At 43.3% G+C, this 27,835-nt stretch overlaps 1 protein-coding gene across 1 annotated transcript in view; it reads right to left on the reverse strand.

The window, feature by feature from the left end:
* Positions 1-27,835, reverse strand: part of PCNX1 (pecanex 1) — a 3,150,868-nt gene that overhangs the window by 1,127,196 nt on the left and 1,995,837 nt on the right. The window contains exon 23 of the mRNA XM_044073489.1: positions 14,767-14,875. Within this exon, the coding sequence (XP_043929424.1) occupies positions 14,767-14,875 (109 nt within the window). The remainder of the gene's footprint in view (positions 1-14,766; positions 14,876-27,835) is intronic.

The following is a 27,835-nucleotide window of genomic DNA, read 5'->3' on the forward strand; positions in this document are numbered from 1 at the left end:
CTGGAGCTCCTCGCCATTTTCTTGTAGTGATTTGAAAAGGTCTGCAGTCAAGCTACCAAATAAGGCTTTATTGTCTAGAGGTGCATCCATCAGTTTTGGACTTGATATCAACAGGTAAGGGTTGTAACTTGAGCCAGGAATATCTCCTCAGGACCAACTCAGAGGCCACCGCTCTGGCTGAGGCATCTGCAGCATCATAACTGCACTTGATGGAATGCCTAGTAACCTGGGCAGAGCGGATGAGGATGGAGGACAGTTTAACCTTGGCAGGAGTATCCGGAAGCTCTGACAGGAGCTTTCCTGCATCTGACAGGACAGACAGAGTATTTGGGCATGTTGGTCTGACAATTAATTGCCCTGAAGGGACAGCGGCAGAGGTGTAAACTTTTTTCCCCAGTCTCTCCATTACCTTCCTCTCTATCAGAGGGCAGTAATTTGAATGCCTTATCAGCTGAGATTGAACTGGTAGCTGGCAGGGACTGCAGAAGGGGTTTGAAGAAGAACTACCAGTACCTCAGGCACCTTATAAAACCTATCAGGATGCTTGGGAGCAGGAGGCTGAGAGTCTGGACATTTAGATGCAGCTGTAAAGGTGTCCAAGAAGGCTGGCAGAACTGGAGGAATGGCAGAAGGGGGTGGAGAATCCATCTGCAGGAGGTCATAGTACCTCTTTTCTGTGTCTCATACTTATTTATTTGACATTTGTTGACCGCGATAGTCCGACTGACCTAGTGCTCTTTTTCAGAGGAGGCCAGGGGAGAAAAGCTCCACAATAAGATAAACAATATAAATTCATAATAAAGTAGATACTTAAACATATATACAATAAAGCAGACTAGCAAATGTCCCATATAGTACAAGTAAGACAAATCTAAAAAGTGAACAAAACGACAAATGAGGATAGGGACAAAACAAAACAAAACAGAAAAGGAAGATAAAAAAAGAAGGAAGTTTGGATTATCCTACGTGGATAAATGTAGGGACGAAGTTCAAGTAGGGTGATTATAGTGACAAATCCAGGTACTATTTAGGTAATTTTAACAGCTTTCTTAAATTCATGGACTTGAGTAATGGATCTAAGGTACAGGGGGAGTTTATTCCAGGTTAGAGTACGAAAGTAGCTATAAAGATTTTGACCCAATGGATTTATTAGGTTTGTGTATCTGTAAGAGACATTTATCCGAACTTCTGAGGGACTGAGGAGGATTATAGAAGGAGGGAAGAGAGGATAAGTTAGGACGGGCAGAGGGCTTGTTTAGGATTGAATGGATAATGAGAAGTTGAGTGAATAAGAGTTGGTTAGGAAACTCTAACCAGCTGAGGGTTCGGACAGCATGACAGTGGTGTGATTTTGGAGGTAGATTAACTGCAAATCTTGCAGCTTTATTACAGGTGGTTTCGGTTTCAGATTTAGACAGAAATGAGGACTGTACGTTGGTTAAGATTCGAGAGCTACAGAATAGGTTAGGAAGAAGTTAAGCTTGGGCAAGTGAGATTCTGGAGTTAGGTGTGAAGAATCTTTTGTTCCTATACAGCAGGCCTAACTTTTGGTGGGTTTTCTTGATACAGTAATGTACATGAAGATCAAATTTAAGTTGACCATCTATGATTGCTCCAAGGAGCTTATTGTGAATATCAGCTGTAATAGTAGTGTTGTTGAGAGAAGAGATGGTAAAGGAGTATTTAAGATGGTAGAGAGATGTAGTAAAGGAAGGGAAGTATATAGAAGTTATGTCCTTACCATAACGTTCCATGTGGAGTGTTCATCTCGCCTTTGTTCTTACACATGGGTTTGGAGCCAATCCTCGGCTCCGTGTCGGCCGCTTGCAAGCTCTGCATCGAGAAGAAGCTCGAGACAATCTAATACCCACAATCCCCCTCTGCCTTTACCTCAGATCTAGTTTGCAAGCAAACCAGTCTCTAGAGAGAGCACACTCATGCTTACATCACATATGCACAGAACTAAGAGTCTATATATAAAAATATATATAGACACATACACATATATATACATGTCAACTATGTACACAACATCTGCAAAGCAGAAGCAGAATGCCCCAGGCCAGGCACCAAAAATGAACGTTCTTCTTAAGGGCGGGAGGGTGGGAATGTAAGAACAAAGGCGAGATGAACACTCCACATGGAACGTTATGGTAAGGACATAACTTCTATATGTGATAGTGTTCAATCTCGCCGTTTGTTCTTACACATGGGTAGCGTCCCTAGCTCCTTGTTCCTGAGGAACTCACGGAAGGACGTTATTGAGCACAGTGGAACCAAAGGTTGCCCTGTCCCTAGAAACCTTGTCTACCTTATAATGAGAAATGAATGTATGTGGCTTAGACCAAGTAGCAGCCGCACAAATAGCGTCTAGTGATAGGCGGGCTGCATGAGCCAGAGATGTAGACACTGACCTTGTGGAATGTCCTTTGGGTTTGTGTAAAAGAGTTTGATTTGAAGAATCATAGACATAGATTATACAATCCGTTAACCACTTAGAAAGAGTGCATTTGGTAACCGCTAATCCTTTCCTGTTATCAGCAAAGGCCACAAAAAGTTGATCAGTTTTTCTGTGATCTTTTGTTCTATCCAAGTAAAACCTTAGTTGTCTGTGAACATCTAATTTGTGCAACATATACTCCATTTTGTTGGAGTGATTCTTGAAGAAGGTGGGTAATTCAATGGACTGATTAATATTGTTAATAGAACAAACTTTAGGGAGGAAGGATGAATTAGTTCGAAGAGAAACTCTGTCAGAGTGAAAGATCAAATAAGGGTGCTTGATGGAGAGAGCTTGAAGTTCAGATACTCGCCTAGCTGATGTAATGGCTACCAAAAAGAGAGTCTTCCAGGACAAAAATTTTAATGGGCAAGAGGAGGCTGGTTCAAAGGGGCAACATTAATTTAGATAACAACAAGTTTAGACTCCAAGGTGACGTAGGAGATCTAACTGGTGGTCTAATATGAAAAACCCCTTTTAAAAAGGCTTTACAAAGTCTGTGGGCCATAACAGGAGCCCCACATTCTTCCACATGGAAATTTGAAATGGCAGCCAATTGAACCCTTAGTGTGGCAGGAGAAGCACCCTGATGGAACAAGTCCGTTAAAAACTCTAATATTTTATTCAAAGGAGCTATAAAAGGATCCACTTGCTGTGTATTCGCCCAGAATACAAATCGCTTCCATTTACTAGAATATGTTTTAGTAGTGGAAGCTTTATGAGAAGCCACCAATATATTCTGAACTGCCGGCGAAAGAAGATCAGACCTGGCTAAGTTGGGAATTGGAGCAACCAAGCTGCTAGATGGAGGGACAAGAGCGGGATGGGGAGCCCCTGACGAGTGAGTCAATAGATCTGGCTCTGGGTCCAGAATCCAGGGTCCCCGAATGCAGTGTGTCTTCAGGAAGGGAAACCAAATTTGACGAGGCCAGAATGGGGCAATGAGGATTATTGTCCTGTGTAGGTTTCTGGCTTTCTGGAGAAACTTTGATATCAGGGGAAATGGAGGAAATGCGTACAGGAGTCCAGGGGGCCAATCGTGAATCAGTGCGTCCCTGAGGACTTCCCCTGGAGGGGGTAATAGGGCAAAGTAGCTCCTGCATTTGGCGTTCATTGGAGACGCAAACAGATTGCAGGAAGGCTGGCCCCACGTGCGAAAAATCCTTTTCGCCACTGACTGTTTCAGGGACCACTCGTGTGGTAACAGAATTGCTCTGCTCAGCCTGTCGGCTATGACGTTGGATGACCCCGGGATGTGCGTTGCTATTAGAAAGCGACCAGTGGACTCCGCCCATTGCCAGATTCTCATGGCCTCTCTGCATAGCTGATAGGACTTGGTTCCCCCTTGCTTGTTTATGTACCAGACTACCGACATGTTGTCCGTCTGAACTGCAATAGTTCCCAGAGGAAGAAGGGGAGCAAAGTGTTGCAATGCTAGAAACACTGCCCTCAACTCTAGAACATTGATGTGCAGATTGTACTCCAAATAGGTCCATTCGCCTTGGACTGTCTGTCCCTGAAAGATGCCCCCCCACCCTATCAGGGAAGCGTCCGTGGTCACCGTAACTGTAGGCGTGGGTAGCACAAATGGTCTCCCCTTGGAAAGGTTGCACGTTTGAAGCCACCAGTTTAGGTGTGTTTTGCATGTGTTCGTTATAAGAATCTCGTGTGTTAGAGGTAGTTGTTGGAATGACCATTGTGCAAACAGTAGCCATTGTAGGACTCTCATGTTCAGCCTTCCCAAGGGTATTGCAATAAGAGAAGCTGACATGAGTCCCAAAACCTTCAGTACCAGTTTTGCTGGAGATTTCCTGGACAAGAGAAGAAGATGTATGTGAGTCTGAAGTGATAGTATCCTTTCTGGAGGAAGTCTTAGAATTAACTGACGTGTGTTTAATTCCGCTCCTATGAACAAGATACTCTGTGATGGCTGAAGTAAGGATTTTCCGAAGTTTACGGAAATTCCTAGGTGAACACACAGTTGAAGAGTATAGTCTCTGGCCTGTAATAGTTGACGCTGGGTGGTGGCAGAAAGGAGCCAGTCGTCCAGATACAGAAACACCTGGAATCCTTGGCGTCTCAAGTGAGACGCTACCACTGCCATGCATTTGGTGAAGACCCTGGGGGCTGAGGTCAGACCAAAGGGCAGGGCTCTGAATTGAAAGTGACTGGCCCCAGCCAGAAGCGCAAATGATCTCTGGATGCCCTGGCCATTTTGATGTGGTAGTATGCATCCTCCAGATCTATTGAGCACATCCAGTCGCCCTTCTGTAAGAATGGAAGGATCGATTGAAGCGTGACCATTCGGAACTTTTCTTTCTTGACGAAGGTATTGAGGTCGCTTAGGTCCAGGATGGGCCTCCAGTCCCCTGTTTTCTTTGGAACAAAAAGAACCTTGAGTAAGTCCCGAATCCTTGCTGGTCCGCTGGGACTGGTTGGATGACTCTTTTTTCTAGCAGCTTTGAAATTTCTATAGCTGCTGGCTCTCGCAGATGGGGCGGTACATCTGGGAGTCTTTTCTTTGGAATGGGATGGGATAGAAAGGGTATGTTGTAACCTCTGGTAACCACGCTTTTTACCCACTTGTCTGTAGTTATATTTTGCCAGGCCTGAGGGTATAAAGCTGCGACCCTCGACTGCCTCCAGAGCAGGACAGTCGGGCCTCCTCTCAGGAGTGCTGGAAAGGTTTACCAGGGAGTGTATCCCTGTCACCTTGATGCTGCGGACCCCCTCTGCCGCCAGGGCGGCGTCTTCCACCTCTGCCCCCTCCTCTGCCTCTAGAAGGGGCATCACCCTGTGTGCCTGGGAAAGATCCTTGGGGTTTTCGAAACCACATTTTTCCACCACGTTGCCCTTTGGGGTACGGTCTGGTTGGGGTGGAAAAACGGACTCCGACAGCAGACAGAGTCTTTCCCTCCTGTTCACACCGGGTAAGGGTCTCCTTTACTTTGGGGCCAAAGAGAGTGGCACCGTCAAATGGGGCGTTAGTAAAGGAAGACTTGAAGGCTTCCAAAAATGAACATAAGCGCATCCAGGATTGTCTGCGAAGAGCAATCGCTGAAGCTGCTGCCCTACTCGAACCTTGCGTACGAAATCAGCCTCATGGACGAGTTCACAATGGATGTAAGGGTATTAAGTTGCGCTGTCACTTTCTCTGAGACAGCAGCATCTGTAGTACCCTGGAGGGTATCTCCCAACTCTTTGACTAGATCCCTCTGTAGTCGTGTAAAATGGGTCAAATAGTTCAGGGATCGCATGGAAAAAGCCGCTGAACTAAAAATGCGCTTTCTGTACCTGTCCATAGTCCTAGAATCTTTATTAGGGGGATGGACAGATGAGGAAGATTCCGACATCTCCTTTTTCGTGGCCGCTGCCACCACCATAGCGTCCACTGGAACTCCTTTTGTTAAGTAGGTCTTGTCCTGAGGTGCAGTGATATATTTATTGGGTTTCCTTGGGACTGGTTCCACTGTGTCAGGAGCCTCCCACGCCCTTCGAGCAATAAGTTCCATTAATTCGAAGGGCGGAGTGACCCAGGAGGAAGAAGGGCGAGCACCGAATGCCTTCAGCAAAACTGACTCATCCTCAGAAGGGGGAAGGGACTGCCAGTCACCTCTCTGTTTCAGGATCTCCAATATGTCCGAAAAGAGACATCTTCTGAAGGTGACTTAGGGGACCCTTCTGACTCATCTAAGTCAGTATCGGATGTCAAGGATTCTTGTGGAGAATCCAAGTGTCTCCTCTTACACAATCTTTTCCTAGGGACTTCTTCTTGGGGAGCATCCGAAGAAGCCTCCGAGGAAGAGGGGGCACCCTCCAGGGGTGGCTGAGACACTGGTGCTCGACGCTTGGATGTGGCCGTGGGTGCAGAGGAGGATAACGGCCCTTTATGGGGAGGAGAGGTTGCTTCCACTGATGTGGTTGTCTGGGTAGACAACACCTTCCTCATTAGGTCGAACGCCCCCGGGTCCCGAATCGAAGAATCTCCGGTTCAAGAAATGGGAAGAATCCCAAACAGGCACCGAAGGCATCGACCCCGAGGACGGAGCCGAATCGATCCGTGCCGAGGCCCCGAGGGGAAGAGTCGGAACCGAAACGTCGGTTCGACTCTCGGCCCCGGAACCAAGGACAGATCGTCGGCTCCGAGACTCGGTACCGGGTCCGACAGAGTCGAGGTGAGAGGAACAGACCGAGAAAAGGACGGTTCTGGACCCGAGGGCTCCACAATCAGAAGATCAACCTCTTCCGGCTCCAAAGACTGGACAGGTCTCGGAGGAGGAATGGATGGAGACACTGGGAGGCCTTCAAGTTTCGACACCAACTGGGTGGAAACTGAAATAAGTTTGGACAGGGCCGAATGCTCCAATAACTTCTGCACCACACGATCCACATCGACATCGGAGAGTTTGGAAGAAGAACGGGTCGAAGGAACGGAAGACGGAGCCGACCTCAATAAAGACGAAGGAGGGAGCTCCATCACGGGTTCCAAGACTCGAGGCTCAGGAACCGACACCAGTTGAACACTCGGCCCGAAGTCTGTGGAACCGGTGATCTAACTTTACTCGAAGAGCTCGGAGCCGATGACTTGGGCTCCGACGTCTTCGATTCCTTCGAGGATTTCGATGCCTGGTCAGAAGCATCCAGAGCCTCCTGAAAAGAAGGTTTTAATAATCCTCTGTCCATGAGTTTCCTGCGCCTATCTGTCATGACCCTCCCACTAAAAGAGTGACAGATTGAACAGTCCTCTTGTAAGTGGAGAGGGCCAAGGCAGTAGACGCAGGAACTATGGTTGTCAGTCACTGACATTTTTTGGCCACACTGACAACGCTTAAAACCTGATTTCACTTTATCAGACATTTTACAAGTAAGATAAGAGTCAAGTCCAGTATAATAGTCAAATCCGGTGAAAAAAAGTCAAATCCGATTTAAATGTCAAGTCCGGTGTCAAATTTAAGTAGGGTTGGTAGGCCCCGAAAAACTCTAACCAATTAATAAACTTAACAGTACCGAGAATTCAACCTACTCAAACACATACACTCAGTATATCAACTAATCCTTTTGTTATCTATAAAAACAAATTATCCAATAAAATATAACAAAAATAAGTTATATCTTAACTTAAGATGCTCGAGCTAGCTCCCAGCGATGCGAACGCAGCAGCGGCAAACTAGATCTGAGGTAAAGGCAGAGGGGGATTGTGGGTATTAGATTGTCTCGAGCTTCTTCTCGATGCAGAGCTTGCAAGCGGCCGACACGGAGCCGAGGATCGGCTCCGAACCCATGTGTAAGAACAAACGGCGAGATTGAACACTATCACATTTTAGTGTTTTGGGGGTTAAGTATGAGATGGCTGTCAGTAAGCCAAGTTTCAGTGAGGCTGAATGAAGTTTGTGTCAGGGTGAGCAGGTCAGAGGGGTTGTCAGCAATGGAGATGATAGAGTTATCTGCATATTGTACAAGAGATGATTTAGGACAGGATGTGTGAAGTTTGTTTGTGAAAATGTTAAAAGAGAAGGGGACCTAGAATAGAACCTTGCGGGACACCCATTTGATGGTGAGAAAAGGAGATAGAGCAGATAGACAGCAAGTTGTCAAATGGCTATCTGTAAGGTAGCCGTCAAACCAAGAGATGGTTTCTGGGGAGAAGTTGAGTTGAGAAAGTCTGGAGAAAAGGATGGAGCGAGAGACTGTGTCAGGCTTTGGAGAGATCTAAGAAGAGGCAGGACACTAGTTTGTCATTGTCTCTGGCAAGGGAGACGAGGTTAGTAAAGGAAATGAGTGCTGTAGTAGTGCTGCGGTGTGGGCAGAAGCCATGCTGGGTAGGGGTAATCAGGTTTTCTTGAGTGAGATAAGCCAAGATTTGTTTGTGAACACAGTGCTCAAAGATTTTAGAGAGGGAAGAGTTACAGCAATAGGTCAGTAATCAGAGAGCTCAAGAGCAATACCACCTTTGGGGATAGGTATAATATGGGATTTTTTTCCACAAGGCAGGGACAGTGGATTCACTAATAGAGCGGTTAATGAAGATGGAAATGGGGTAAGCTATAGAATTAGCAGCAGCCTTTAGAAAGAAAGGTGGTAAGTTATCAGCAGATGAGGAACAAGGTTTAGTTTAAGAAGATGATTTCTAATATAACTGGTTGGAATGGGTTTAAGAGAGAATGGGTGGTTTTGAAGTATAGGGGTAGTGGGAGGTGAGGGTATGGAAAAGTAAGATGTGTTCAGAAGTTTGCTGATGGAATCAATGACGTATGAACTGAAAATGGATGCAGTTTCTTTAGGTGTATTGTTAGGGCAGGGGTTGGGAGTACAGGGATTACCGGGATGGAGAATTTGGTTAATGGTATTCCAGAATTTTTGGGGGGTTCTAGGTTCTGTAGTTTGGGGTGTTTGACAGAAATTCTTATCTTTGATTACATGCTTTTTGGTTAGGTTGCGGAGTTCCTTATTTTTTGGAGGTGAGTGAGGGATTTTGACTTAGACCAGAGTTTCCGGGCAGAATCTCTGTTCTGAATAAGAGACCGGGTAGAGTTGGTAAGCCTGGGAGAATAGTGTGATTTGACTCGACTTGCTCTTGGTGGGGCAAGGGAGTTCAGAATATTTAGGAATATGAAGTTAAATTGAAGAACGGCTTCATCAAGTGACAGATGAAAAAAGGGACTAATCAACTGCAGAGTGGTAGTTATTAAAACAATCTGGGTTGAAGCAGGTTAGCCTATGGCACTCTATGTTTATGAGCTCTAGAAAGGTGAGGGGTGGACCATAAGACGCAGATAGGAGAATGGTCACTATTTAAGTCTGGCAGTGTTTCTGGGTGGTAATAAAGGTTTGGACTGAAGACAAAAATCCAGTCAAGTACGGAACAAGTATTTGTGGGTTTATTAAGAAAAGTGGGTGTTAAGATGAGTTGAGTGCAGCCATAAAGATTAATGCTAGCAGTAGAGGAGTTGGTGGTGAAGGGAAGCCAGTTAATGTTGACATCACCTAAGATTATAGTTTCACTAGGTATGCTGACAGACAGCCAGTGAAGAATCTGCTCTAGTAAAGGTATGTTATTTTTAGGGGGTATGTAGATGGCCACTATAGCTAGGGTTTTGTGATCATTAAGTCTGCAATTAGCAAAAATCAGTTCTTCAGGGTGAAAAGAGGGGGTAGATTTGGTTAGGGTGTTTGCAAGCATAATGGCAACACCGCCGCCCTTTTTATGAGTCTATCAAGATGCAGGATGTTGTAGCCTGGGGAGAGAATTTCTTTGAGTGATGAGGTTTAAGCCACGTTTCAGAGAGAGTAATTATATTTGGGATATACTGGGCTATCCAAGAGTGATATTCAGTTGCCTTATTAAGGATACTGTGGATGTTGACAGAGTAAAAGGAAAAATGTTTATAACTATGATTAGGTGTCAGAAGGCGAGTATGTGTAATATTGTTGGAAGTAGCTGAGCTAAAGTGTGGGCCAGGTTTAGGATGAATATCACCAGAGAGGAGAAGGATATTATGATGGTGGAGAAGAAACGTTAATATGGGGTAGGGCATAACCCAGAGGGAAAGCTATTTGGGTGGAGTAAGCCAAGGACTCATCTCCTGAAGATTCCTCTTCATCCAAGGAGGTATCTGCAGATGTTCTTTTGAAATGAGTGGATGGAGAGATGGCTTGAAGAGGTACAGAAGAAGGCAAGGGCTGATGCAGGGAGATGAAGACATTGAACAGGCTTTGTGAGAAAGCCTGCTAATCAGGAGCTTGCTCCTGTGGAACAGGAGCAACGTGTTTTGTTTTTAGGTTTTTCTTCTTGGGAGCTTCCATATGATGGAAGGTGGATGGGTCCGAAGTCGGCTTGCACTCCATGATGTCTGTACGCACATCCTCCTGCACCGTGATTTGGGTGATGCCACGCGGTCCTTCAGAATATACAAAGCCATGGTTCCGCCGTGGTTCCCCCCTTTCACCCCAGTCAGATGCCTGCAGTTTCCTTGCAGACATGCTGGTAGACTCCTTCGGGGCTTCCCCAGTCGTACCCGCTGAAGGGATATCCACTGACTTCAGAACTGCCTCCAGGCCATCGGTCTTGGGAGGGACACCTGGAAGACAGGGCACAGCAGAAAGATTAGGCCAAGGTTTCCTTGCCTTTTTGGATTGTGGTTGACCCACAGGACATAACCTCCATCTCACGTGCTAAACGCTTAACGTACTGGTTCTCTAAATAAAGCTTAAGAGAAGCTAGACGGCTACTAAGGGTTTTCGGAACAAATGACTTACAGATAGCACAAGCAGTATGGTCGTAGTCTGGGTCTAGCCAGAACAAGCAGAGGTCATGGGAGTTCTTATGTGGAATCTGCATTCCACACACACTTGATATTCCTAGCTGACAGGAAATCACCCAAAAACAAACAGTAGCCAAAAAATTTTAAGAAAGAAACCCCCTGCGGGGTACTTATTTGAACCAAGGTTTATGACTAATCTGGCGAGCAAACAACTGGAGCAAGCGATCAAACAGATGGCAGAAAAGTTCTAGGGGATGGTTAGTGCTGACATCTGCTTTATACCCGTCTCTTTATGACCGACGTACGTGAGATGATGTGCGATGTCGCATGTACCTTACAGTAGCATTTAGACTTTTGTATACTGGCCAGATGTATGAGTCAGCCGGAGGTGAACTTTCTAATGTGATGAATAATGCAGCATATGAGCAGGACATCATATTTGTTTCTGTAGCCTCAGTAAAGGACCAATTAAAATCCCTTAAGAGGGTTCAGTGCAAATTGACAAAGAATTGTATGGTATAATCACCTAATGTACTTTAACAGGTGCAGAAAACAATCTTTGTAACATACATCATGATACATAAGTAAATTTATATTAATTTTTAATACTGTTCATGATCCGTTACTTCAAGTTGCATTAAATGCTGAAAGAAATATGTAATCTTGTTCTCTCAGAAATAATAGCTTTAAATTTTACACAAAGTCATCCTGAAACTATGAAAAGGCAACATTTCATATATGTACAGATCCCAGTGTTTTTGAATGAACTTCCAGCAGATATGAAATCTAACAAGTTAGCAATTTTTAAAACAAAATTAGACACTTGGTTTATGATCTGGACTTGATGGACAATGTTTCTGGACAGTGTCAGATGAGTGCAATTTTAACTGCAGTAAATATTGACTGGATACCCTCAAAGTTTTAATATTTAAGATAAGTAATGACAGTTCCAAGACAAGTCCAGAAAGTCTGTTTATTGTTTGGGTTAAAGTTTATACGAACCTAGTGCCTTTTAATAAAAGATGCATGAATACATGCTCATGCATGTGCATTAGAGAACATAAGCATTTTACAATGTAAATGACTAAATGTATTTGTTGCATTAGCACTCATATTGTCAATTTATTTGGATGTGTTGCTGATGTACTATTAAGATGTATGCATGTAAACTGGATGCAATAAAGATGCTTTTCCAAAAAATATAAATAGAGTTAAATAAAGCCTGATAAGGAAGCCAGATCACAGTCTTCACCAGAGATACCTGGAACTCTGACTCAAGAAGCCCTGCAAGCTTTACAGTACCTCATTCCAGCATGAAACCTTAAGGGCTAAAGAGGCAGAAGACACTGCCCTGCCATATCTGTCAAAAGCCTCTGAATCGCTGTCAGAGTACAGGAAGGTTCTGGTATCTCTGTGCCTGATGTTAGTCCAGTGGGATAAGACAGGTCAGGAGTCTTCACCAAGATGCCCAAACAGCATGGCATGCCACTAAATTGGTAGATTCTTGAGAACATCTTCCTTTTTGTGAGCTTAAAGAACAGTGTCTTGGTGCTTCAAGCCAGGAAAATGGAACCCTTCAGCAAAGCTTCGATATATGAGATAATCCAAGATTTCTTAACCTCCCTTCCTAAGACAATCATTAAGTCTCTTCTGGCTTGAAAGAGGATGAAATGCAAGCCATTCTAAAGAAAATTTTATGACCTTAGGAAAGGTAGCTATCAATTGCCAAAGGAATGGTAATTGGGGGTTAATGGCTGCTGGATGGCAAGTAATCATTACCCTTCACAAAGAGAGAACTTCAATGCCCTCGAATTTCCTTGCCCAAAAAGAATCAAGTGCTCATGCGTGTGTGTGTGCATGTGTGAGCATGCGTGAGGAGTGGACACCTGCTTCTTTTATTAGACCACTGAAGGACGTATCCGAGCTTCTCTTACACTGCAGGTGTTAAGATGGGAAACTGACTCTTTAGAGTCAGCAACAGACCCTTAAGCACAGGAGTAGTACTGGCCAGTGGCAGCACCAGCTTGTGAGAGGTATATGCAGGTTTTTGGAGTGGCACCAAACTATGCATCTTAATATTGTGCCCCTCAACGGCCCACTCATATTCCAATGGTTGAGCAGCAAAGGCTGCTCCACTGTAGAAATAGTGACTGGAGATTTAACAAAGGAAATTCTGCAGAAGCCTAGTTAACACTTACAGATCATACTTCAGCCCAGGGGGAAGTAAATGAAGAAAGCAATGTTGGAGCCCAATATATGGCACTCAAGCGCTAGCTCAGTCAGATATAACCTGCTACCTTTTGAAGGAATCAACCACAAAAGATAACCTAGTTGATGGAGGACGTTTCTGCTGCTACCTGACCCTTCTGATCTCTTGCATTTTTCTCTTCTCTATAGTTCCTGCCTACTGTCTTACCCCATTTTCTTCTTGCAAACAGGCAAGCTTCCAATACCCTAAACTTGTACAAACTATTTTTGAGACTGTTATACCTTGGAGAAAATTAACTACTCCAAGAAATAACGATCTTGGACTTCAGTATATTCAAGTCTGCATGCCTCACTATTACAGGAGTCATAAGTTTTGAAACATCAAACTGTTATCCACTATCTCACACAGGGCAGCAATGCTAAACATAGTCTACAAAGCAATCAAAAACAAAGGGCTCAATTAAAAAAAAAACAAAGAAAACAAACAAAGAACACATAATAATACCATGACTAACTTTAGCAAAATTACAAAAAGTATACAGTAAAACAAAGAAGGCACAGGATGCTGCCCACCCTAAAAATATCCAAATATTAAATGCCCCTTGTGCAAGTACACACGTACACACACACACACACACACACACACACACACACACACGTGCGCAATCTACTCAGTGGTATGAGAGGATGAGAATAATTAAGGCACAAATTTGCTGCAAATGTCCCAAGAACAAGAATCTGAAGATTAGTTCAAAAATCTAGACAGCCAGCGCATTGCAAAAATGGTGAAAATTGCTACCCCTTCTCCGAGGAGAGGTTGATGGATGCAGTAACACTTAGCTAAGAGAGGTCACCAGACAGTTTTCCAAGAGAATATTTTTCAAAATATGCTCCTGCTCACCAATGCATACCAAAGGAAAGGACAGCACAAATACAAAACGGCTAGTGACCATTAGTATAACTGCCTGCTAGTCATTCAAAGTATAAGGCATGATGAACAGCAGGTACAGATCATCTGCTAAGAGGCAGATATGCAAGTCGATGCATACTGAGTGGACAAAGGAGTAACTTAATTCTGTTAATTTCCAGATAGTTGGTAATGAATTTAACCTGTGATGCAGAATACATTAAAATATTTTAATCAACTCTGTTTTATCTGTGGTTAAATCTGCACTAGTTTTCTTGTTGCATCAAATACTTGTATGGCAAAAAACTACAGACAAAAAAGCTACTGTTGAAAACTAATGAGGTGGAAGCTTAATGAAGCATTGGCTCTGAACTTACTGAAGAAACAACTCATCAAAACAGTGGGTTATGCAAGGCTCCCCCCTCCTCCAAGTTGTGTGACCTGGAATTGGTATATATGAGCTAAGGAGTGCGAGTCGGCAGCTCTCCACAATACCTTTTACATGAAGAGAAAACAAAAAAAAATCATGAAACTCATTTCAATGAGTTGTGACAATACGTTTGGAGTCAATAAAACAGAAGGATACCTAATGAAGAATACGGACTCAATGCTTCATCATGACAAGTTATAGCCATCAGGCAAGTATGCTTGTATGCTATGGATTCTAAAAGTCAGTGCTTTCTTTTACTTTTCCATCCATTATTTCTGGTTCATGTATATTTTGTTAACAGTAACATAAGAAAAAATTTTAAACATATATTATGAAATGCAAGCTCTAGTGCACCATAGGAAAGATTTGTACATTACTGAATTTTTCCTGTCTTCTCTTTAAGTCTTGAATGCAAAAGCTAAGGCAAAAGTTTTACGCCCCATATTTCAAATAAGGATACGTGGCACAGCAAAAGGCTGGGCAAAGGCATGGAAAGCAGACCCCCAAGTAATCTGCCATGGGGCAATGTATGTGTAGATGAAGCGAAGCTTATGAAACAGTTCCCAGAGCTGTAAGAAAAAGAAAACAACTGTAAGAATAAACAAGATGTGGACTCTGACAGATAAATAAAAATTCAGTTTTATTACCTTTGCAGTTACAATCTCCAGCACAAATGTAGGCAAATATCTCTCTGCCAAAGGAACTCCACACTACTATATGAAGAGGGGTCTAAGAGCTAGAAATTCCTTTACACAGGTCAGCTGTTTACACAACATACACAATCATTTTGTGTAACTTACCAGCTGGGAGCTAGGCTCACAATCACTGTTAAACAGAAATGCTCAAAATTTCTTCTGTTAAACAAAGACCTATCATAACTACAGATGTTCATCATTTGATCACTGCTGAAGTAGCCTTAGTTGTATGGGTGATATTCTGCAAAGAATAACAGCCATCTAGCTTTCAAAACTTAAGGACACCTTCCATGCTCCCAATCCTTTCTCAGCTCCTGCAAAGCTAAAGAAAAACAATGGTGTGGGTGCTAATTCCCAGACAGCATCACCTGCAGCTATTCTCTGATCTGGTGCTCCTTCATTGAGGAGCGGGAAAAAAAAAGTCCACGATATTATGTTGGACCCAGTCAGATTTTTGCACCCCAGCCCTCCTTCCACAGCAGACAGTAATAAAAAGAAAAGCTCTTTTTCCTTAAACTGCAGCAAACTGCTTGCTACATTTGTTATAAGCATTTGCTACAGTTTATGCACCTAAAATGCTTAAGTTATTAGAAAAACAAATACAAACTTTGGTTTAATTTAGTTTATACCACACAGAGTGGTACAATGTTTTAATTTATCTTAAAAATAAAAAAAAAAATTTTTTTGAACTGCTGCACTATATGTCACATATGAAGTGCTACACTGTTCGGATTTTTCTTAAAATACAATCTTCTTCTTCTTCTTTCGGCTTTTCTCGGTTAGGGGTCGCCACAGCGGATCATCTGTCTGCTCATGAATGGCAGTGGAGTTTTATGGTGTCGAGTTGCCAGCCCAGCGCCCAACCTTCCACAGAGGGCACACACACGCATGCACACACACACACACCTAGGGCCAATTTCCAATCCACCTACTGCATTGTCTTTGGGATGTGGGAAGAAACCGGAGCACCCGCAGGAAACCCACGCGACCACAGGGAGGACATGCAGACTCCACACAGAAGGCACCCCAGCCAAAAATCGAACCGGAGAACCTCTTGCTGTGAGGTGGCAACGCTAACCGCTGCACCACCGTGGCCACCCAAGAAACCAAAAATTTTCTTTTTGAGTCTAGCAAACTGTTTGCTACAGTTGTAGAAAGCAACTATTACAGTTTTTACCACTCATGGAGTACTGCAGTGCTCAGATTAGTTAGGCATGTCTTCTGCAGCTGTTGGTGTGGGGCAGGCAAGAGAGAGAACAACTCTTGATGGTCTTGAGAAAGGAGCAGGGAATGCCTCTCTGCCCAGACTGGAATACCGTTTTCCAGCAGTGTAATGTGTGACAGGGAGTCTCTGTCTGCTTTTACAGAATGTTTTGTTATAAAAGAAGACAGTTAAGCATCTCCCCATCTGTTACCTCACTCAGGAATGAATAACTGGACTTGATTCTGGCTCTTAACCCTTCTACTTTTGCTGTTTCTGGTAAGAAGACAAGGAATTCTTCAATTTATGAAGATATATAGGATACTGAAAAAGAAAACTTGTAAAGGGACAACTTCCGTTTTCTTTCCTCAAGTAAATGATTCTGACTCCAAGGACAGTTATTTATTCTGATAGTCCCTTAGAAGTTGTTTCATTTTCTAAAACCATACCCAGAATGAATCAGTTGCTTCCATGGTAATATAATGAGATTTCATGGACTTTAAGGAAATATTATGATTTACTAAAACTGGAATTTCATGAACCTGCTGTCATTCCTCCTGTTCTTTCAGCACTGGAAGATGGGGTTATTACAACTTCTATCTTGCCTGATGGCTAGCCTGCTGCTAAGTAAACATATAGGTTGTATAAATATGTCATCAGTCTTAGTATTTTCTAATAACAGATCTGATCCTGCAGCGATTTCTTTGGTAAATCCTGCTGCTGCTAAACATCTGGCAAATGCCAACCCCCCTCTGATAAGGGTTGCAAAGCCACTGAAAGAGTTGGGAAAATGTATTCTTCTGGCATACACGTTTTTAGAATGTTTAATTTTAAAGCTTGCATGTTAAAGTTTATGCTTGCTTCTTTTGAAAATGAGGAACATTACAGCTTACTTCCCCACTTATTAGGACCCCCCCTTTTTTTTTGCAATCTTAACTGCTTCTGTGTCTCAAGAGAGCCACCCTTTAAATTATGTTTAAGATTCGGCTGATGCCTCTTTCAGAACTGCTGCTACTGGAAATGTTACAAAGGTTCCTTGTTTGTGTATGCAACATCTACCAGGGGATGTTAGAGCTGAAATTTTGAATTCTAATTTAAACAGAGGTTACTTTTTAACCATCTGCTACTGAGGTCTTGAAAACATGTGATGTCAGTGGGAATTTGATTAAAGGACTTTCAGACTTTTCTGCCTCCCTTCTCCAAGTTGGCCAAGAATACCTCTGTGTCATTTTATAAAAAGCAAAATAAGCATATACAGCAATCTTCTGGCATTCAGTCATTCAAGTTACTATGTCAAGGGGACTTGAAAAAGTAAGCAGTAGCTGTCTATAGAATGTCCTCACCCCCAAGTCCTTAAATCTCCAACATCTGTATCTCCATTTTTTCTTTGGCAATTGATAATCTCAGACAAATTAATTCTGAGAGTGAGTCTTCAGGGATACACATGGCAGATGGAATCCCTTCCTGCTTTTCAGGGGATTTCTCCTCATCCACCAGACCAAACTTTTTTCCCCTTCCTGTCTTTCAGCATCTGCTGGTTCAGGAGGTGATAGAAGCTGCCCACCCCCTTCTCTAACAGGGAAGGGTTTCTATTGAAGAATGTTTCTGGTACCAAACAAAATGCTTTATGGAGTCAAGTCTTATATCTTTCATTTCTAAACTGATTTGTGAAAGATCTAAAGTTAAAAATGTTATCCCTTCATAACCTAATACTAAAAAACCTAAAGGGGGAATGAGAGGTAACTGTAGCTTTAATGGATGTTTACAATCACATTTTTATAAACCAGATTTCAAATTTTTAAGACTTTCTGAGTCTAGATCACACTTTCAGTTCTTTACATTAGTCAATTCTTTGCATTATTCTTTGGGTTATCCATTGCTCCAAAGATATTCACAAATTGTCTAGATCCAGTGACAGCCTACAGCAAGGTATCACATTTTTCCTTTAGGCAAACTCCATATCTTTTAAAAAGATTCTGCAAAGTGTCAGGAATCTCTCTCTTTGATGAAATATCTTCACAGACTTGGGGTTTCAGGGGAACATCTGGAAGTCTTACATGACTCCTCACAGGATTATTTTCATGGGGTGGCTCCTAGATAACTCAGTTCAAACAGCTTTGCTTTCACAGGAAAACGTAGATCTGCATCTAAATCTATTATGGAGTTTTGCCTCTCAGTCCAAGGCCATGGGGATGAACATTTTCAGGATACTAGTATTCATGGCATCTGTGACTGTCATAATGCTTCTAGCAGACTCCACATGAGAAAAATTCAATAGTAGATAAAAACAATAGGATCCCATCATCATCAACTACCACTCCAGACTCCTCTTTTGGGATTTGTAAAAGGGAATCCAGGTCTCCTATTTTCCCTTCTAGCTCCAGTGCAGTCTAACTACAAACACCTCAGATGTTATCTGGGGAGCAGTCTTTATGCAAGCAAAAGGGCTGGGTCTTTGGAACAAACATACAAAAACAGACAAACATAAGAGATGTTTGCACTAATAAATGCTCTCAACCCTATACTGTCTCCCAGGACAGTTACAAGTAGGTACAGACAACACCACAGCAATATGGTGCAAACAGGGAAAAGTTAAATCTTACTTTCTGTACAGACTCTTGATGGTAACCTGAGATATAGCTTTCCAGGACAATCTCATTCTACAGTCATCATGCATCCATTCAGGGCAAAATGTGGTGGCACAGAAGCTGAGCAAGGCCAGGACAGACCCTCACAAATGGAAATTGAATAGATTTTCTTGTTGGTGCTGAGGAAAGAACTAGGGACTCTTAAGGCTAGTATTTCTCTGGTTCTACAATATTTGAGTGACTCGTTATACTCGCGCCTTTCTTACTCCTCTGTCAAGGCTCATGTGTCAGCCATTTCAACATGTGTACCCATGGATCCTCCTCTTTCAATGCATTTCCATGTTAAAATGCTTCTGAAACAGTTGTCACATTCCAGGCCTCCTAGAATATAGATGGTTCCTTCTTGGGATCTCAACTTTGTTTTGGAAAAATTAACTTTTTCTCCATTTGAACTAGCTCATCAGGCTGATTTGAGGTTCAGAAATGGAAAAGTTTCACTCATTGCTCTGACCTCTGTAAGAAGAGTGTACGAGTTGCAAGTTCTCATGGTAATTCAAACTTATCTTATTCTCCACAGAGTTTTCTTTAGAACTAATCCTTTCTTTAAGCCTAACTAGTATCAGAATTTACTTTGAGCGATGCTACCCATCTCAAAGTGTTCTTTCTAGATTTGAAAAAAAAAGAGGGAGAACAGAGTCTTCATACTTTGGATGTAGACAGACAAATCAGATATTATCTTAACAGGACTAAATCCTTCAGAATGACTGATCAGTTATTCGTTTCTTATGAAGGTAAGAAAAAAAAGAACAACCTGCATCAAAACAGACACTCTTTAAATAGCTGTCACATGCCATTACCTTTTGTTTTACCCACTACAACAAGGCAATTACAGGCAATATATCTAAAAGGACCTTGGCTTCATCAGTGATGTTTTGGAAAGAGGGTATACTCCGGTAGCATTCTAGAAGCAGCAACTTGATCCTCAGTACTTTTACAAAAACTATAAACTCTTTCTCCAGATCTAGAGAAGGCTTTGCTAGGACCATTCTCCAGGGGCTCCTGGACCCTCATCCTTCCTCCTCCTCCTCCCAATTTGGATAAGTTATGGTAGTCCACCCATAGCAGCTAAGGCTACTGTAGCTGTGATCAAATGACAAACATAGTACAGCTAAGTACATTTACCATAACAGTAGATGTTCAAATGATCATGGATGCAGTAGCCACTCCCTCCATCCACCCCCTTAGTTTTGTATATTTTTGTTGCCAGGGCGAGGACTTGGAATTGTATTTACCTAGCATTGACCTATTTCAAGACCCCAGCATTTCGTTCTCATTTGGGAAGAAAACTCTGAAGGGACTGGCACCCAACACTTGTATTCTTTGCACCTCTGCTTAAGCCGATTATGGTTTGGCAGCATGGAAGGTGCTCTTAAGCTTTGGAAGCTGGGTGGCTTTTACATCATATGCAGGATATAACCCATGTGGCTAAAGGTTACTGCAGCAGTGATTCTTCATACAGTTACTGTTAAGGTAAGTTTACTTACAAAACTGTACTACATTTGAGGGATTCCCTGTCAGCAGGTAACCTTCATGAACACATCCCTTTTCTAATGAGGCAGTCATCAGTTTAAGTACTATCTAGTTGTTTCCTTACAGTCTCTCCTTTTCTTGTGCCATCTAATATCACCAAAGCACAAAAGGGAATACTCATAAAAGAGTACACTCACACTTTGTTCTTTCCCTCCAAAACTGTCAAAAAAGATGAAAGGAAATTCATCCCACCTCAGCACACAGTAGGTAATACTTAAAATACACAAAGAGAAAAAGGCAAGTTCTAAAGAGATACAGGGAAGATAGCTATTCTGCAGACTGACACTCTCTCAAACGTGTGATGGTACAGTACACTCTAGTTTAACTAATCTAAATCTTTTGGGGGTCTTGGTAAGCAGGATAATTTTCTTGAAAAAGAGCCAAGATGTTAGCTCTTCAGTGGCATACAGGGATAAAACACTGATTGTCACTGGTGACTACAGTTCAGAGACTTGGGCACCAGTAGGAGTTAGCAGAGGTGGATGGGAGTGAGCCGCTGATTCCCTCTCACCCATCCTGTTGGGAGACAGAGGTGTCTCTGGCTCACCACATGGACGACATCTAGTGAGAGCACCAGGTGTCGACCCCACAGAGCCCCAAGTCTACACAGCCTATGTTGCCATGTGCAATCACACTTGAAGCAGACAGCAACTCTCAGAGACCACCAACAGTGCGACTCGGAACAGCAACTGCAGGATAGGGATGGCTGGCCTGCTTCTGATCACCAGACATTTGCTGCGAGTGGGTTTACAAAGGACTTCTAGGCAGGAGGGAAAAATGAGCTGTATGTCTCTCACCTGCCTAGGAATCCCCAGTTCCTATAACTGGGGAACAATGGACTGACTGGGTGCTGGTAGAGGAGACATCATGGTCAGTTCTGCAGAAGTACAAACAAAAAGAAGCTAAGATGTAATTCAAATTGAAAGTGTAAACAGGTGGGAGTAAAGAAACTACTAAAGCAGTACCCTGAGGAGTGCCCATCCAATGTCCATCCTAACCGCAGGAGCAACAGCCAAGCTCTGCAATGTTTAATCAGTACATAGAAGGTGCACCAAACTGAAGCAGCACACATTTTCTGGCTCAAAGAATCCCTAAAAAGACATGGAGAGATATTTGCCCTTCTAGAATGATGTCTGACAGACTCCAGCAGTGACATTTCTTAAGGAGCACCACTTTTAGAAAATTCCCTAAGATGACAATTTGCTTGGTAATTTGTCATTCCTGCCCTTCATAAAGGTAGCAGGCAAGCTAAGGTTCTCCAAGATAATACTTCAATGTTTGTTCACATACAAATGTTATTCTGGTATGTTTTTTTGTCAAAAGGTTACTCCAGACTAACTGGCTGAACATGAACCATGTAAACATCTTAGGAAAGAGTTCTGGAATAGTAGAAAGAAAAAGCTAACTTGACTCTTCTCATCAAAGAGCTTGTAGGCCAATAATCACCCTAGCAGAGGTGATACTACTAGAAGTGTTCTAAAGGATGGGCAACTGAGCTTGCATGAAGCAACAGCCTTGAAAGGGGAAAAGACTGAATACTGCAAAAACGTAGATCAAGTCTCAGGATGCATTCCAATCTCTAAATGGGAGATGTTAATTAGTCCAAGCAAAAGTTAAGTGACATCTAGCAAAATTATGGAAAAGGGCTGTTGCAGTGGCTCAGTGATTCTCCCCTTTTGTTCACTACCAGAGGAATGAGAAAAATTGTATAAAGATACACCTCTTATTTATGGCCTACTTGCACATAGGTATCACCACTTCAAAGAAGAGCTGATCCCAAATGCTCCACTGCTTGTTAATGTACCATAAAATGGACTGGTGGTCTGTGAAAATAGAGAGAGGCTATGGAAGTTTTGCCTTAAAGTTTGCAGGACCAGAAGTACTGCTCATAACGCTTAATGGCTGAAGTGGATGCTCCCTCTGGAGTGACCATGACATTTGCACCATGTGGAAGGCCAGCTGAGTTCTCTACTTTCCAAGTAAAGCATCACTGTTAATTAACTGGGATGGGTGCTGGACAGCCCATCAAAGGACTAGGTGAAATCTGTTTTTCACTTCAGGATTTGGTGACAGGGGACGGACATTAGTATCAGGTCTATATGAGGTTCAGTAGCCAGTAATACCTTAGGGTCCACTATAATACTCACATCAACAATATGCAAATGGTATCATGGAAACTGCGGCTGCCATGAAGCCCAGAAAATGCAATAACTTGACGCCTGTACCATGTTGTATGTCTTTACCAAGGACGCAAAAACATGAGCTCCACAACTCTCAAAATGTAGAAATAACCAGCAATGAGAAGGGTTCAGCTCTGTGCCTATTAAGATTACACTCTGAGGAAAAACACAAAGCACTTTTTCCAGTTTACAGTCACTCCCAATAACTGCAGCCACAGAAGCCCTCACTGATGAGATGGTTCTGACTTAATCCCTATGCAAGGCTACTAAGAAAAAAGTACCAAGGTAGGAGAACAAATGAAGGGTCTTCTCTTTATTTAATTATTTTATTTTACATTTGTTTATCGGGATAGTCTACTGGGATGAAAAGAACCCATTTTCAGTACAGGCCCAGGAAGAAAAGCTCCACAATTAACAACAACATTAGTGCACAGTTACTTACAGATAGGTAAACACATCAATATCATAAACATGAACAGTTCCTTTAGGTCACAGTTAGTGTAAATGAATCGCCAGTAACTTCCAAAATTATTTGTAAACCACAGAAAAAGAGCTAGCTATAAAAACCTCAGCCAAAGTCGTCACTACTGTTTACCAAGAACTACAGAGTTCTATGTCACAAGATGAAAAAATCTTTATTGTAGGTAAGCGCTTTCGTGGTGCTGCTCACACCACTTCAGACCTTTTACCTTTTTCATCTTTTGACATACAACTGTATTTCTTGGCAAACAATAGTGACTTCTTTGGCTGAGGTTTGGATCGCTAATATCATAAACATCTTATAACATTAAGTATAACTACAACTATGCAGTCATGTTCCACATTTACACGAACATGCAATAGAAAGCATAAGTAACATAATAAACTGCAATGTCAACGTCTAGGAGTGCTTTAACTTAGTAGACAAAGTTTTAGGTTTTTATGAATATTTATACAAGTTTTTTTTTTTTTTTTTTTTTAAATGGGGGATAGATTGTGGTGCATTACTGTAAGTCTAGCATGTAGATTCAGAGGTGTTTGATGGTAAAGCAATAGGAGAGAGTAGACATGCATGAGTTTACTATTTAGGTTTAGAGGTAAATGAAGGAAGGAGACAATAGTAGTACAGAAAACTGGTAGGCATGCAGTGAGAAATGGTGAGAGGGAAACTAAACAGGATGAAAATTGAGTGGATATGTAACTGGAGATAAACAGAACTAAGTAATGGTGGGGAGAACAGAATGGGGGAGGGAGGGAAGGAGGGGTAGATCATCCAGGAGTAGTATAAGAGCAATGTCAGTTTTTGGTGAGGTAATCTTTTAGGAGAAGTTTAAACTTGGATGTATTGGCGGTGATGATAATTGTTTGGGGTGTAGAGTTCCAAATTTTAGCTATTTTGTGTGATACAAGGGAGTCCCCATAGCCGTTACTGGATTTGGTTACATCAAGTAAGACATTGTTGGTAGATCTTAGGGATCTACTGTCATAATGGAGGTGTACTAGGTCCCTGAGTGCAGGGCATTTGCTAGGGTGGTTAAAAACACAGGATCATAGGAAGTTACTAGACTAACTGTCCTAGGGCCCTTACAAGCTTAGCCAAGTTCTACCCTTATTTAAACGATCAGAACCTGCTGCCCCTGTCCAAGACAGACACAGGTGGAACCCCCCCAGGATGAATTTAGTTATCCATCCAATTGTTCAGACTGCATTGGAAGAGGGACGATGAGGTGCTCTGTTTGACAAGAAGTGGGAGTCTGTTCCAAAGGTGTGGTAACCTCTGGGAGACCACTCTTTTCCTCCAGCAGGGTCTAGTCATGTCACATACCAGGTTAGGGTCTTTAGAGCAAGTAACCCATGTACCATTTGACTTGCAGATATACAGCATTTCCAATAAAGCAGGGTCAGAGATTGCCTTATATGCAAGGCAAAGATCACCTCTGAATAGTCTGTATGACAGAACAGAGTGACAGAGATTTCAGACGATCCACATCAGACAGATGCTGAAGACAGTACAGTTGTGTACACTTATCATAAATGTAGATGTTCGAGTATATTTACTGTTGCAGTCATCACATTTGGCTTATCCTGCCAGGGGTAGCCCTGAGTCGGCCCGAATACCAGAGGCTTAGTGTTTCTGCATCGGTTGCTGTAGCTTCAGGACTGACATCAGGTCATCAGTGGTATAAAATCAGGCAGCCGACACCATTGCATCAGTTTTTCTTGCCCCAACTGTCAGGAGCCACCAAACAGGGAGCTAGGTTATGGTGGAAGAACACCACCAGTAGAAAGTGAATACCAAAACGTCCCTATAAGGACAGAGGAAGAGATTGAGAGAGAGACAAGGGGAATGGAGGGGGGGGGACCAGGACTGCAACAGTGAATACACGAACATCTACATTTATGGTAAGTGTACACAACTGTACTATGTTCTTCATGTTTCACTGTTGCAGTCATCACATTTGGGTTGATTCCCAAAGCTGAAGAAAAGGGTGGAGGCAATCAAGAAGACTGGGGGCTGGCATGCCCTGCAGGACTGCGGTGGCAAAGCCTGCCCTGGATTTGGAGAAGATAAGCAGGTGGTAATGCTTGGTGAAGGTATGAATAGAAGTCCATGTTGCAGCCTCCAGGATGTCCCTGGTGGGGACAACTCTGAGAAAAGCTGCAGAGGTGGAGGTTGCCCAGGTGGACTGTGTCCTGACCCCCTTTGGGGGCGATTTCCCTTGCTGTTTGTAGCAGAAATGGATGCAGTGTGCTATCTGTTTGGAGAGTGTTTGGATATGGCCTTGCCCTCTGCCCGTGCTGCGAAGCTGACTAGCAATTGGTCAGATTTTCTAAAAGATTTAGTCCTACCCAGATAGATCTGAGCTGTCTGTGCACATTTAGAGTGCAGAATCCTTTCCCCCTTGTTTTGTGGGTTAGGGAAAAAGGTGGGCAAATGAATGGATTGGTTGAGAGCCACACTGTACACCACTTTAGGCATGAAGGATGGGTTAGTCCTGAGGGAGACCCTGTCAGCATGGAAAATGATTACGGGCTCTACAGCCATAAGTGCTTGTAACTCTGATACTCTTCTAGCCGAAGTGTTGGCCAGAAGCAAGGCTGTTTTCCAAGAGAGGAATTTTAACTCTGCTGAAGCTGCAGGTTCAAAGGGGGTAAGGGTGAGTTTTCCAACACAAAGATTAGGTCCCAAGCTGGGGTAAGAGCTCTTCTGGGAGGCCTTAAGTATTAGCCCCTCTTAGGAACTGTTTGATGAGAGGGTGTGAGAAGACAGGTGGCTCTGTGGTGTAATGAGTAGAGACGGCAGAGGCATGAATTTTAACAGAAGAGAAGGACAGACCCCTAAAAATAGTACGTCTGCTAGGTAATCCAGGATGAGAGTTAGGGAGGGCTGTGCTGTTTCGGCTCCCTTAGCCTGGATACAGGTGCAAAACCTTTTCCACTTGTCAGCATAGGATTTTCTAGTGCTGGGGTGTCTGGCCTCACATATAACATCTAGGACTTGTTTGCTTAGGCTGGCACCTTGAGGAGAGGTCAGGGAATAAGCCAGACTGCCAGGATGAGGGTCTGCAATTGGGGATGCATGAATTCTCCATTCTACTGGGTCAGGAGTGTTGGGATCTGAGGTAGGTGCCATGGTGGCAGGGGTGACAGGCTGCGCAGCAGTGGGCACCAGTGCTGGCATGGCCAGTCTGGGGCAATCAGGACTGCCCTCGGCTTTTCCTCCCTTATTTTGAGCATTACCCTTGAAATGAGTGGTAGAGGGGGAAATGCATAGGCCGAGAGGTTTACCCACTGGAAGGATAGAGCATCCACTTTCCAGGCCTTGCTGTGAGGTTCCCTGGTGCAGAAATTGCTGAGCTGATGATTGGAGTGGGACATAGAGAGACCCACTTTCAGGGAGCCCCATTTCTGGGTTACAAGGGTGAAGGATCTGTGGTCTAGCTGCCACTCGTGTGGGTCTAGCAGGTTTCTGCTTAAGTTGTCTGCCAGAGAGTTTATGGAGCTTGGCAGGAATTGTGGTAGCACATGTAGTTGCATGCATGGCTGAGACTGTGTGTTAAAGAGTCATGGCGAGCCTGCAGAGAGGATAAGGAGGAGTCCCTCCCTGCTTGTTGATATACCACATCACTGTGATGTTGTCTGTTTTGATCAGTAGAGACCCCGGGGAAAGTAGGGGTCTGAAAGCTGTCAGGGCGTACTGAACAGCTAGCATCTCTTTTTGGTTGATGTGCAGATGTATTTGATTTGGGCTCCAACGGCTCTGAATGCACCTGCCATCCAGGTGTGCACCCAAGAATAGTCTGATGCGTCTGTGGTGAGGGTCTGGGCTGCGTGAGGTTGTGAGAAGGGAAGTCCCTTGTTGTGGTTGCATGCTGCTGCCCATCAAAGGAAATCTTTCCTTAGACAAGGTATCATTGGTATGATAGTCACCAGGTCTTGAGAGTGCTGACACCAAAGGCTTTTTAGGTACCATTGTAGTCTCCTCATATGCAGTCCGGCATATGGAATGAGTACAATACAGGAGGCCATGAACCCTAGAGCTTGCAGGATTACCTTGCGGATAACTGGGTTCTGGTGGCTAGTTGAGAGAAGTAGCCTGTCATGTAGGCTCATTTCTGTGGAGTAAGGAATGCCATCTGGGATGCTGTGTCCAGGCTTGCTCCCAGGAATACAATTTTTTGTGTAGGTACTAGTTTTGATTTCTTTTCGTTGATAGTATACCCCAGGGAGGTCAGTAGGTCCTTTACAAAGGTCAGGTGCTGTAACAGCGTTTCCTGTCTGCCTGCATCAGGCAATTGCCTAAGTAGAGGTAAATTTGAATATTTCCTTGTCTGCAAAAAGCAATGGCTGGAGCCAGGCATTTTGTGAAAACTCTGGGAGCAGTGGATAAGCCAAAGGGAAGCACAGAGAACTGAAAGTGCATAGATCCTGCCCTGAAATATAGATATTTCCTACAAGATTCCCTGATTGGGATGTGTAAGTAGGCCTCTTTTAGGTCTAGGGTGGCTAACCAAGCATCCTTGGAAAGCATAGGAAGAAGCTGCTGGAGGGTGAGCATTTTGAATTTTGGTATCACCAGAAAGGTGTTTAGAATGGATAGAGCTAGGATTGGGTGCTAGGTGCCCTCTTTTCTGGGTACCAGGAAGAGTCTGGAATAAAAACCTTGGCCTATCTGGTCTGCAGGAACATGCTATATTGCCCTCATGGAAAGCAGGGAAAGCCTCTGTCTACTGGTTTGGTGGAAGATCTGAGAACCCTTTTGGGGGTGGCAGTGTGTGGAAATAAAATTTGCATC

This window comes from Protopterus annectens, chromosome 6.part0 (assembly GCF_019279795.1).
Source record: "Protopterus annectens isolate FY-2018-M chromosome 6.part0, PAN1.0, whole genome shotgun sequence".
Taxonomy (NCBI): domain Eukaryota; kingdom Metazoa; phylum Chordata; order Ceratodontiformes; family Protopteridae; genus Protopterus; species Protopterus annectens.